Below are 13,530 nucleotides of genomic sequence, written 5' to 3'. Positions count from 1 at the left end.
TGTAATGAAAATATACTTCTTCAAGAACCAAAACAACAACAAAAACGCTTATATAATGATGTAGATAGAGCTGTAATAGTTGTCCTGCAGGGGAACCACACTCTTATATTTTTTTTAAATCTGTCTGAGGTGACAGTGATAAGAGTTGTTGATAGTCTTTTGAAAGATCAGGATGAATCTGTTTTGAAAGCTTCATCTGTTTAGGTGATTGCAGTGCGTTCCCTCAGGTGAGAGCTGTTATCTCCTCTCTCCTTTTCACGCATGTCTGCTCCGTTATCTCTCCCTGAGCCTCGGTCTAAAGCACAGCAATCACTGCAGCAGAGGGGAGGCAGGGGGCGTTCATACTGTACGCTCTCAGTGGGTCTCTTTAAGATCCGAGTAACTGTCCAGCAAACACCAGCTCATGTGGTCAATGTTTTCATGCCTGACAACTCTGCTGTGGACACGCAGGAAGTTATGACTGAGGCTCTGCGCTCAACCCTTCATAATGATAAACATCGAACAAACAACAACATCTGCTCCTTGGATTCTAGATACGATGAGGTGTCGCATGAAACTAGCACCCAGATTTTTTTGATAAAAAAGAAGGCACTGTTGGAAACTCTGGGTAAAGGTTTACAGAATAAATTCAATAAATGCTAAGTATTTTTTGATAACAGGAAGGAAACTGGAGGGGGGGGGGCTGCCTAAATGAGGACTGAGAACGAATCAGCAAATACAGATGTGTCATCTGGATTACAAACAAGAAGGCACCGGGGAACATGTCGTTTCTCATCTGAAAGAACGTGAGAGCTAAACTTCAAGGGTGGCCTTGTGCTGCTCTGTTTCTCAGGCAGGCGACTCGAAAAGAGGACATCACTATGCAGTGGCTGTAGTTAGCTGAATGTTTTCTATCATTTGTATGTGCAGGCGATCTTTCAGTTTCTTACAATATCAAGTAGTAGAGCTGCTCTTGATTCTTTCAGGTTTCATTCATCAGGAAACACTAAAACAAAATTGCCTGAGCACAAATAGGTCTTAAAATTACAAATACAACCTCAGATGAACAACAACATTATTTTACAACATGTCATTCTTTATTTAACAAAAACTACGCAGAAGCAGTTTGTGAAAAATGTAGTACGTCCTTACTGCTCCCGCTGGAATTAAGAGGGGAGAGAAGTAGCAAGGTGCTGCTAATCAAATCCACTCGGTTAATTGATAATTAAGTGTGCCTACTCCTATAAAAGCAGAGGTTTTGGCAGTTTGAGTGTGGGAGTGTATGTTAACACAATGTCTTCCCAGGAGTGGATGTGCCAACAAATGGTCACAGCGTGCAAAAAACCCAAGAGCAACACCTCAGACTCTAGAGGGTTCCTTTCCTTTGGGTACACGAGACCACAGTGGAGTCTGGCACAAGAAGGAGAAACAGATGTGAAGTGACTAAATGTATGTTGTGATTCGTTTCCTTGCCTGTGTGGTTCAATTAAATCTACGCCGAGGGCAACTCCTCAAAGTCTCCTGCAGGGGGAATCCAGTCGATTATGTGAGAGCTGTCAGTCAGCACCCTCTCAGCAGGCTTTTCTCTCTCACACAATTTACTTTTTTTTTTAAATCACCTATTTTTTCCTCACACTTTGTAATTTTTAAAAATATTTGGGTGTTTGGCTGGGTGGCTGATAACACGTTTCTGTGGTGTGACAAACACATTTCTTTCTGCTTTACACTGACTGTAAAGGAGTACTCACTGTGTGGCCTGCCCAGACTTCCACCTGTTTATCCCATGTAAGTGTACCCAATGCATTTGTCAAACAATCCTGGATCAAAGGAAACAAGCCCACAGATTAACGACTGTGCTGTATTCATTTCTAGCAACCAGCACAGGGTGAACAGGGCTGGCCAATTAACCCATTGAAAACAACAAATGGAGGGTAAGATCCCACTACACACCTCTGCCAGGGACAATACAGAGAACACAACGTAGGAAAATCACAGCAAACAACTCTTCTCGCTGCTGCCTATATCTCACAGCGAAAGAATGTCAACACATTTAACTACTTGCTATTCACATCACCTCTCCATTGTCTCCATCCACATGGACTGAAAGATAAGATTACTGCTGAGACGTTTCTTTGGCGAGCCCGTGTATGTGCTTCTCCTGCTCCGGGGCTGGTGTTTTTGTGGGGATCTGTTGCTATAAGCCATGTTTACACGAGCTACAACAAAGATGCAGGGAAGCCAGAGAGATCTCGAGGAAAGATATGTTTAGTCTTGAAAGGGTCAAAAAGGGGTCAAGCATTTAGACAACTCTGGAAGGCTGGATTCCCATGATGAGTCACAAGTGTAGGCTCCTTACGCTGGTCTTACTCTAAAAGTGTCAAATTCTTAGTTATGCTCACTTAGGCTGGTGTAATTAGCCTTTTTCTTTTTTAAAACGTCCAAACGCTGTTAGTCAAAGCTTGCAATCTTTTGTTTAAGAAGCCAGAAAACACAAAGAGAGACTATAGCTTAGTACTGTACATGTGGAAGGAGTAATCCTTACGTCAACAAGCTGAGATAACAAAAGCCTGCAATGCTAGGCACACACCAGAGGGGCTGTAACGCTGCAGACAGTGAGAGAAAATCGGACGAGTAATGGGCAGCGTCAGGAACAGCAGACAAACTGGAAACATGGATCTCTGGAGGAAGCAATCTCAGGCTGAAAGATGTGTTTCGGAGGACAGGCAGTGAGGTAAATAACTGAAACAAAATGACACACACGCAGCATATCTGAAATAACGATTGGTCGTGTTGCTCCAGAGGAATGAAACAACCAGCAGGCTTGCTGACCTCAGGGGCTGCCTGCAGGAAAGCATTAGCACCTCAACAGTCTCTGAAGGCACGAAGCCCCTCCCCCCCATTGAGTTCAGCAACACTGTGCACGGCTTCCGTTGACACACACCGTACGTACATGTAGTCCACGTACGAGCACACGCAAGGAAGTCAGGAGACAACATGTGGCTCTGACCACTGGAGAAGAAGAGAAGCCTCCCTTTTAGGCTTTGGGCGTTTGAGACATTATGCTAACCTGTGAAAAGTTCTGCTCCAAGAACCATGTTTACCATGTGTCACATCATCATAAGGCCTAGCAGGGTTTACAAGTGCATGACTCTTTAAACTGGTTTCAGAGAGCAGGGACCACGACGTGCATACTCTCACTTACACACTACTTCAGTGTGACACAAGTTTAAACTGCAAAACAATTAGAATCATGAATTGGTGATATCAAAATTAAAACCAAGCTACAAGCTTCCACCCTGTCCTGCCAAATAATTATTCCACTTACAAGCTCTGCCAGGACAGACAAGCATACTTGGGGGGGGTCAAAGAATGTCTGAACCTTTATTAATAGTCTCTACATAAAGGGGGGGCTTTGTTGAACAGCTGTCACATTTTTTTTTCTACCCACACAGGGGCCTTGTAGGATGTGGCCTGCCTTCTATCACAGCCTCACTGAAAGAGACAGGAGTCTGCTGATTGATGATCTGTTTGCTCCCTCTTCATCTCACCATATGAGATGTGTTGTGTTTGCTAGCCCACATCAACATGTTACTCACACAAGCGAAGGGTGCTGGAGCCAGGCCAAAAAAGCACACTATGAATCTGCTGACAAATTACCGCCATTTATCAAGATCAGCAAGCTCTCTGTGAAGCCGCCCTCATCCATTTCCATTAACACACAGCATTAAGAAAGACACACTGCACCGGGCCAGAAAGGAGAGCCGGAGAGAGCTGGGCGAGATCTCGACACTGTGGGTGTTTGCAGTGGACATGCACAACTGCTGTTTGAAGACATTTTTATTTATATACATTTATATATATGTATTCCCCATGAGTTAGATGAGCAAAGGTGAACACCACCCTTCATCTCACTTCATCATCAAACAGCTCCAGAAACTACGCATACATGCTTATATGCCATTGGGGGTGGGGGCTACAATAGTGCACCATGTCTGATGAGTCATGTTATAGTACATAACAATAATAATAAATCATGTGCATGTGAGTGCACCAAGCCAAAGAAAAAACTGACAGAGGTGGAAGCTGCAGACAGAGCAGTGTGAGGAAATAGAAGGGATCAACCCACAAGAGTGGGCAAGATATCGTGAGTTAAGAAATCAAGTAACTAAATTGAATAGGCGCAAGAAGAAAGAATATTATCAACTTAGGCTCAAGGAGGCCAGTAAGGACAGCAAGAAGGTGTGGAAAGTTTTAAATAATATAATGGGTAGAGATCTTGCTCCGGTGGTGTCTCACATCTACACGGGTGGAACGTTTATGAGTAAAGCTAAGGACAATTATTTTGTGAATTATTACAGCAATAAAATAACAAATTTAAAATCTAATATGAGCAGAGGCGATCCCACCTTATCACGTCGTCTTATACAGGATGTTATCATGAATAATAAGCAAAGCCAATTTAAGTTTGAGGCAGTGAGTGTTGAGATGGTAGAGCGCTTATTGATATCACTTCCTGACGATACATCCTCCGGCTCTGATAACATAGACAGCAAACTGCAAGTTGCAGCCAAGTTTGTGTCCCTTCCTATATGTTACATATTTAATAGATCTTTGGCATGCAGCTTATTTCCATTGCAGTGGAAAGAATCGAAAATAATTCCCATTCCCAAAAACAAGAATGACGTTTTTAATGGTGTCAATAGCAGATCTATTAGTCTGCTCCCCGTTCTAAGTAAAATTATGGAGAGGATTGTCTATGAACAAATTCAACCTTACCTAACAGAAAATCAGTTACTCACTCAGTTTCACCATGCTTACAAACCTGGTTATTCCACCAGCTCAGCTCTCATTCACATGACAGATAACTGGTATAAATATCTAGATAATGGGAATTTGGCCGGGGTGGTACTTTTGGATTTTAGTGCTGCATTTGATTTGATAAATCATGATCTTTTGATAGATAAACTACAATGTTATGGATTTTCACCAGCTGCTTTGTGCTGGAAGAAGGCAAAAGGTTTATTATAACGGTTATTTCTCGGAGGGCTGTGAAATGAACTGTCGTCTACCCCAAGGCAGCTGCCTCGGTCCACTTCTCTATTCAGTCTTCACGAATGATCTGCCGTACGTCCTGGATAAATCTCACCTTGTAATGTATGCTGATGATTCCACCATGTTTTATTCAGCCAGTAGCTACTCTGAATTGACAAGCCTATCACAACTAGATTTGCTGAACGTGTTTGACTGGATAAGTAAAAACAACATGATTTTAAACGTGTTTAAATCCAAATCCATGTTAATAGGAAGTAGAGGACGCTTAGTCAACAGCCCACAACTAAATCTTTCCATAGCTGGATCGGTATTAGAACAGGTCACCCAGACTAAATTACTTGGTGTTACCATAAACCACCACCTTTCATGGTCTCAGCACATCAACTCTGTTATTAAGAAAATGGGACAGGGCATCGCTATAGCTAGGAAATGCTCCTTTTATATTACTTCTTCAATTATGAAAGATGTCATTAATGCACTAGTATTATCTCATCTAGAGTACTGCTCCATCATTTGGTCAGCAGCTAATAAGACAGATCTGAACTTCAGTTAGTCCAAAATAGGGCGGCCGGATTAGTGTTAAGGTGTTCATATCATACAGATATTGATAAAATGCACGATAAACTTTCTTGGCTTTCTGTACAAGCTAAATTATACTATGGCTTACTTGTATTTCTAAAGAAAGCAATACTGGTAAACACACCACACTTTTTTATGCTCAGTTGCAGCATCCAGATGAAATACATAATCATGCTACACGATTCTCAACTAACCACAATTTAGTAACTCCTCGAGTTAAAAGTAACTTTTTGAAAAACTCTGTTATATTTAAAAGCATCTTTTCAGTGGAATAAGTCGCCTTATGCAATTAGAGAATTGGCTTGTATTCATAATTTTAAAAATCACCTAAAAGCCTATTTAGGCAGTTTTTAATTTATTTGTAAATATTGTAAGAGGGTAATGTCACTTGTAATGGAAATTGTGTATTTTGTTTGAGTGTTTTTTTATATGTTTTAATATTTACATGCTTATATTTTCAGAATTGTAAAACCTTATTGTGGATGTAAGAGCCAAATTATGTGGATATTTTGCATCCAATTCATTGTGTAACACTTTCTTCGATGGTATTTGATGGTTTGGGCCCCAGGAAGACTAGCAACCACTGTTGTGGAAGCTAATGGGGTTCCTTAAACAAATAAACAAACTTAAGTGTGGTAAACCCCACAGATCCCATGTGGTGTGGATAGAAAGAAGAGGATGGAGAGGAAGGCTACGATAATAGAAGAAGCCAGAGCAGAGGTCATAAAAGTTATGATTCAAACTGGGCTTTTTCTCCTTCAAGCTGCTGGAGAGGCGATGGTCTCCACTCATATAACCATAAACCATGACCACTTCTAGACTGTTAAAGTTCAGACAGCTTTGGCATAACTCCATTTACTTGACACTGCAAAGGCCTGTGACGCATTTATGGCCCCTTATTTAATTCTTAAAGGAGGAAAATCTTAGTGCAAGCCTTCATAATGTACCTAATGACAGGACCGTTATCTTATTTTGGAAACATCTAACTTGAAACTTTCCAAATATATATTTATTTAGACAAAACTGGGGGTAATTACACGATCGGTAAACAGAGGGTTTCCCCTCGGGGAAGCCCTGGTGATTCTGTAAGCGCTGTTTACGTTCTACCACATTTAAATATACATGCAGAACAACAAGCCTGTTTGTCAACAGATGCAGCCGGCCCTTATGTCCCAAGTTCCTAATTAGTGTACCAGGGTTTCTCCCACCAACTAGCAACTTACTCAGCAAATTTTTGTCTCCCTCCTGTGGCGTAAAAATGCATTACAATCGTTTTTACACTCCATATCCTCAAGTACCCCACTCACCACAAGACTGCCACCGACCTAATGAAAAGGTGATTAAAATCTGTAATTCAATAGTTTTATTTTGTCTGAGACCAACAGTGTTCACTCTGGGATGTATGAGTTACTACCAAGTTGCAGAGCTTCCCTCACAACGACTCTAAAATAAAACTGTTCTTCTGGCACCATCTGCTGGACAGCAAATACCCAAGTAAAACCCACAAAAGGCAAGTAAAACAACAGGAAATGTATTGAAAATATTTATAATAAAAGCAAGAAAGACCATAATAATGATGAAGAAGATGAAGAAGATGAAGATGAAGATGAAGAAGAAGAAGAAGAAGAAGAAGAAGAAGAAGAAGAAGGAGGCGGCGGCCCCGCCCCTCCCTGAGCCTGGTTCTGCTGGAGGTTTCTTCCTGTTAAAAGAGGTTTTTCTATCCCACTGTCACCAAAGTGCTGCTCATAGGGGGTCATATGTTTGTTGGGTTTTTCTCTGTATGTATTATTGTGGGGTCTACCTTACAATATAAAGCGCCTTGAGACGACTGCTGTTGTGATTCAGTGCTGTATAAATAAAACTGAATGGATCTATTTGTCAGGAGAAGATGCTCCCCATAAAAAGTGATTCACTACATTTGATTTAAGGCCAGCTCCATAAAATGAATATGAGATGCGACAATGCTGCACAGCTTGAATCTTACCTGAGCAAAGAAAAAACGCTGTACGAGTTCCTGACTGAACTCTGGTCAACCTGAAGCAGGCTGTTTTTCTTACGCTCCGACTGATCCTGAAACAGCCACATGTCTGAGTTTCAGCGCAGAAGCCAAACAACGTCGAAACGATGCTAACAAGATTTCAACTTGGTATTCTATTGTCATGCAAGAAGCTTTAGAATACAGGCGAAAGGACATACCTTCTGATCAAAGTCAGCTGCATAATAGCCATCATTCAATCCAAATATGATCTCATTTGGATTTCTGGATCGAATCTGTGGACAAAGCAGGGCAGAAAAGGCTGATTGTACGGGGACAGAGTCTCAGAACAAAGGACAGCTGCATCTGGATGTGCATGAGACTGTGCTATCTGTTTATCAACTTCCAATGCAGTCTGGATTTGAATAAATTGGAATAACATTGAGTTCTTCATCAGCATTTGAACTGCATTTACTATTTTGATGAAGGCTTTGAACGGGCCAAACTCTTCACGCAAAGAGCCAAACAGACAGCTAGATTCTGAAGCTCTAAATCACATTTTTACATGCAGACATTTCATATTACTACTGAATCAATGCAGCATGTGCCGCATTACACTAATGAGCAGCCTGCTACATAATCACTGGTTGTTTCCCTACCACTGACATATGTGGCATGCACGGGAAAAGAGAATTGTATTGAAGACGATGAGGAAGAGAATTGCAATTTTCTTTGATTACTGTCAAAATATAAAGCACTAAGCATTTGTTACACTGATGGAAGTTATTTACAATCATGTAACGTAACGTATATACGCTCGGTGCATTTTTAGATGATTTAACTCGGAGTGAAAGAACATTTGGTGTAACCGAATAAAAGAGTGAACTGATGCAACGACAGACAGTCACAATAATCATTTTACCTAATGTTAGCGACTAGATGACATTACAGTAAAATAGGCACCAATAAAATTATTCTATATGACTGAAAGCAATTTAGAAAGTTTATTGTTTGGGGACTAGTATTTCTAACCACAGTTTGTATGTTCTACTGCAATTATTCACATTTAATAATGTGCATGCAGTACTTAAACTTATTAGACCACATAGAGAAAAATATTGAACATATTTTAGAAAAAAAAACTAGTTTAAACTAAAATCATGTTGTTATTTATTAAGCAAATAAACTGAATTCATTTACTGTTACACCCAATCACACTGGACTTCTTTGATGATTTTTTAGAAATGGAAATAAATCACTGTAACTCGGCATCTTAATAAAAAATTAAGAAATGTACTTTACTTTTCTTAAACAGTAAATTTGAAAATTATTTTATAACAATAGTAACTATATTTTAGCATTAGAAATATCATTTTGATTAAAGAGTTTGCACATAAATGCCAATTTAAATGACAGAAACATTAAAAAAAATTATTTTGGTAAATACTAAAACTGTTAATTCAGGCCAGCTGTGCCATAAACCTGACACCAACAATCAGTTTGTTAAGCACTGCATATAAGGTCCCTTTAATGCGACAGAAAGATTTCCATTTAGTGAACTACTTAGTTTTCATGTTCAAATATTTAGAAATTAAAACTCAAACGCAGATCCAGAGTTAAATGTTCAACTCCAAATATGGCTCACCCCACATTCACTCGCTCACAGCAGTGAGCATCACCTCAGCCTTGCTACCTTTAAACTAGATTCATCCACTTGTATAAATTCCAAGCAGATGAAAAATATTTCATACACAGAACTGTGCAGCCGAGTCGAAGTGATCATTTTACATATAAACTTGCTAAGAGCACAGCAACAGCCCTGCTCATAACTACTGATATGTCATGAAGTAATGTAAACCGCATGGACAGAACGGAAATGCATGCATCGCGCTCTTAGAAGGATTTAATTACACATTCAGCTATTCAACATTTAACACGTGTCAGATCATATCCAACAAATCCTTTGTAAAGATCAAAACTGTACTATTAGATTTTTGCAATAACAATTCACTTTTTCAAAAGCCACACAGAAATCCTCAGGAAAAATTATATATTGTGTTGCTACTTTGTTGCTCTCGGGTGTGTTTGCTGACCTGCTGCCCCGTGTATCTGAGGCCGTCCAAATTAACCTTCCATTCGATGAGGAGCTGGTACTGTTCCTTCTGCCCTCCCCAGATTCTCACCACAAAGCAAGACACTGAGGTGTCCAGAAGGTCTGGGAGCATGCCAAAGTCCAGGCTCCGCCAAGTTGGATTCTAACAAAGATCCACAAACACACACATTTCAAAAGGAACAGCAGTCACATCTTAAATCTTTTCTACTTTCTGACTTTTTTTTTTTTTTTTAATGGGAGGATAGGTTCAAGAGTTTGAAATAAAAATCTGAGAGCAAAATTTATGTTACCTCTGTTAAATCCATACAGTGATCCTTAACCACTGCAAAGTAACTGAATCATCCTGTTCTGCATTAACCTTAAAGTCTGATCCCGGTTTCTGTTTGTAGTCTGTCCCTGAACGTTCAGAACGACAGCATGACCGCTGGTTCAGCGGCACAGAACTGGAGTCATTTACATCATTTAACTATGTACCATTTCCCTTCATCATACAGAAAAATCTCTTTTTCCCTGGGTAACTTTCATGGACAGGCAGGAGAGGAAGGCCAAAAGCAGAAGTACAATCCATAGGTGAAGATAAGAACTAGCATTAGAAGCAGAGGGGAATGAAAACAGGAAGAGCAACAGGAAGCAGTTCCTTATATGAGCGATGACAGGAAGGAGATGGAATAGCCGAGAACGTCAGCACAGATGTTAAATAAAACAGGAGGAAGTTGTGCTGGGAGATGACAGGAGTCATGACTCCTGAAGTGCATTACACTGTCTGTCTGCTGAAGGTACTGACGAGTACGCCTGGAAAGCAGCTTAGGTCAGCTCATGGCTCGGCAGCAAGCCCAAGCAGTAATTGTTTAATATCCCTTGGCTACGTCTGTAGTTTTGTGCATAGCTGTGTCTGCATCACAAATAAAAGTGGAAATTTAAAAAAACAAAAAACAACGACGTGGTAATACGACACAGCACGGTCATTTGCACAGCTTAATGATGCATGCAGGCCAAAAGAAAAAGCTGTTTAAGAGAAACACGGATCAAATTTTATTCATGCCGACACACGCCAGATATTTTATTCAGCAAATCATGTTAAACAAGAGCTGGCTACATGTGTGACTGGCAAGAAGGGAACAGATAAATGCCAAGCTTAGCATTCATAAAATACAGCACTGCTTCACTGCTCGTAATGAGTACATTCTCCAACAGCAGGCTACAGGAAATGACAACATACTGGACCTATCCCAGGACGCGGAGAGGAAGCGATTGAGGGTTAGTTTACTCACCAGTGAGTCTCGTATGACTTCACTCTTGTAAAAATCTAAGAAACATGAAAGAATGTTGATTAATGCACAATAAACAGGAGGAACTAAACCCTGAACATGTTTTGCTAAAGCTCAGCTGGACACCAGTTACACAAATCTATCAAATACAAATTTTGCACTGACTGCATGTTCCAAAATCAGAGGAACGGTACAGTGTTAGTGCCACTTTCAAATGCATTTGCCTGAGATACTAAACTACAACTTGCTGCAAGTACAAAATAAATAGAAACATAATGCGCACTGCCCATTTAACTTTATTTAAAAGCCTCTTGATAAAAAAAAAAAAATCGTACAAGATAAACATGATCAGTAGTGTGTGAGAGGACGTTAACACCGACCTCTAGAAATGCGGTCTCCTATACAAAGGTGGAGGGTGAAGTACGTGTCCAGCAGTGGAGAGCCATTCCTGTTGACAATGTTTCTGGCTGCGATGCTCCGAAGATGACGCAACCGTCTCTGTTTGCCAGGAGGAAATAGAGAGGGAGAGAGACAATGCGAAATAGTGACGATTATTGATAACAGATAGCAGCAGTTTTGTAGCCAGCTTAATTTGGCTCATGTGATTGGTCAAATCTATCCCACATATAAAACAGCTTAAAATAGCCGTCCTTTCTTATGCACAGAGGCAGCATAAGTAATGGAGGCGTTACTCATCTTCATTGTAACATTATGTCAGTCATCAGTTACTTTTTAAATCAATCCAGCAACACTTTAAGACTGGATTGTTTAAAGTTTTTGAAGTCAAGGACTTTGTTAGTGAACAGTCTTTTCAATCTACTAAAAATTTCATGTCTTGATCTAAAAGATTCCTGGGAAATGAAAAAAGAAAAAAGGTACCATTTGGCAGCTTTCAGCTTTGGACAATAATGGATTGCATTTGTAAAGCACTTTTCTAGACCCTCAAAGCGCTTTACAATTCCACTATTCATTCACACACTGGTGGAGGCAGCTACAGTTGTAGCCACAGCTGCCCGGGGGCAGACTGACAGAAGCGAGGCTGCCATATCGCGCCATCGGCCCCTCTGGACGGCACATCCTACAGTCTAACCCAGCAGTCTCCAACCTTTTTTGCGCCATGGACCGGTTTATGCCCGACAATATTTTCACGGACCGGCCTTTAAGGTGTCGCGGATAAATACAACAAAATAAAACTAGTACCGGTACCGAAAAACGACTCCCGGACCGGTACCGGTCCGAGGCCCGGGGGTTGGGGACCGCTGGTCTAACCTTTCCCTTGAATGGCCGGCCCACCTCCTTCCTGCAGCCATAGCGAGGACAAATCTAAGTCATGGGATTTCCCAAAAGATTAACGACTTCAAAAACAAATAAATGATTGTTCTCCAGGGGACTTTTAACCCTCTCCTTATTAATTTTATAATGTACATTTCTCAACAGGAAACATGGACCACATGGAAAACAAAAATAAAACAGCAAAATTATTCAAAACAGCTCAAACATCAGAGTCCTCTCAGACTACGCTCGAACAGAAGAGCACTGCAAAGTTGACCGCATGTTATAAAATGACCATACAAGTCTGATGGTGACACATGGCTTGTAATCTGGGTGACTAGGTGGTCACAAGCCTTCTGTTATTCATGAGCATGCAGACATTATTTTAGATCAGGCGTGGGTAACTCCAGGCCTCGAGGGCCGGCGTCCTGCAGGTTTTAGATGGGTATTTGATCCAACACAGCTGATTCAAATGGCTAAATTACCTCCACAACATGTCTTGAAGTTCTCCAGAGGTCCGGTGATGAACTCATCATTTGATTCAGGTGTGTTGACCCAGGGTGAGATCTAAAACCTGCAGGACACCGGCCCTCGAGGCCTGGAGTTGCCCACCCCTGTTTTAGAGTGGACTGACCAAACTAAAGCAGATACGACAGGTAGCCCTGATAAGAAAACACACTTGAATGCCAGTTTATTAAGTACAGACAGTTAAAACTGATGCCAACTTTAGGCTTCCAATAAATCCCCACTCTCATGCATTTAAAAATAAACGTAAGCTTTTTTCATATATGAACTGCAGCACTGAAAACTAAACCCAGACACGTACAGGTGCAAATGTTTGAATAAGTGGGACAGGACAAATGGTCCTAAAAGGTCTTCTGATTGCCCAAGAAGTTTATGTAATGTGACATTTATGCATGAGAGGGTAGTGCAAATAAGTGTCAAGTTATTTCACAGCAAGCGAATTGGTATCATGTGTACTGCATACTGAGACAACTCCCACACATAAACCAAACTCAGTATTTCCAGTCATCTGAAGTGGATTATCTCCTCTTATTCGCTACACGCAAGGAACCTTTTGGTCACACACATAAAAAAGTGTGACCGAAAAGTTCCTACAATCTACGTACCATATAAATCTAAAATGACTTAACTAAATTCAATTTTCCCTTCAAAGTTTTCTTGTCATGCACTACTGGACCAGTTTCTGGACTGCTGCTAATTTAAACTCCCGAGTACCAGTTTTGCCCATGTGTACTGAGTGGGATGCAAATGCATGTAAGGTGGATTCA

At 40.7% G+C, this 13,530-nt stretch overlaps 1 protein-coding gene across 1 annotated transcript in view; it reads right to left on the bottom strand.

The window, feature by feature from the left end:
- The window catches only part of uvrag (UV radiation resistance associated gene), a 93,892-nt gene that overhangs the window by 74,859 nt on the left and 5,503 nt on the right, over window positions 1–13,530 (bottom strand). The window contains exons 2-6 of the mRNA XM_084941453.1: window positions 11,347–11,464; window positions 10,970–11,004; window positions 9,679–9,840; window positions 7,807–7,881; window positions 7,595–7,680 (exon numbers count right to left, since the gene is read on the bottom strand). Of these exons, the coding sequence (XP_084797579.1) occupies window positions 7,595–7,680; window positions 7,807–7,881; window positions 9,679–9,840; window positions 10,970–11,004; window positions 11,347–11,464 (476 nt within the window). The remainder of the gene's footprint in view (window positions 1–7,594; window positions 7,681–7,806; window positions 7,882–9,678; window positions 9,841–10,969; window positions 11,005–11,346; window positions 11,465–13,530) is intronic.

The sequence above is a fragment of the Perissodus microlepis genome, chromosome 10, assembly GCF_051167445.1.
Source record: "Perissodus microlepis isolate ML-2025 ecotype Zambia chromosome 10, ASM5116744v1, whole genome shotgun sequence".
Lineage (NCBI taxonomy): Eukaryota > Metazoa > Chordata > Actinopteri > Cichliformes > Cichlidae > Perissodus > Perissodus microlepis.
Note: the sequence above shows the minus strand (reverse complement) of the source record. Positions and strands in the feature narration are given on the sequence as shown.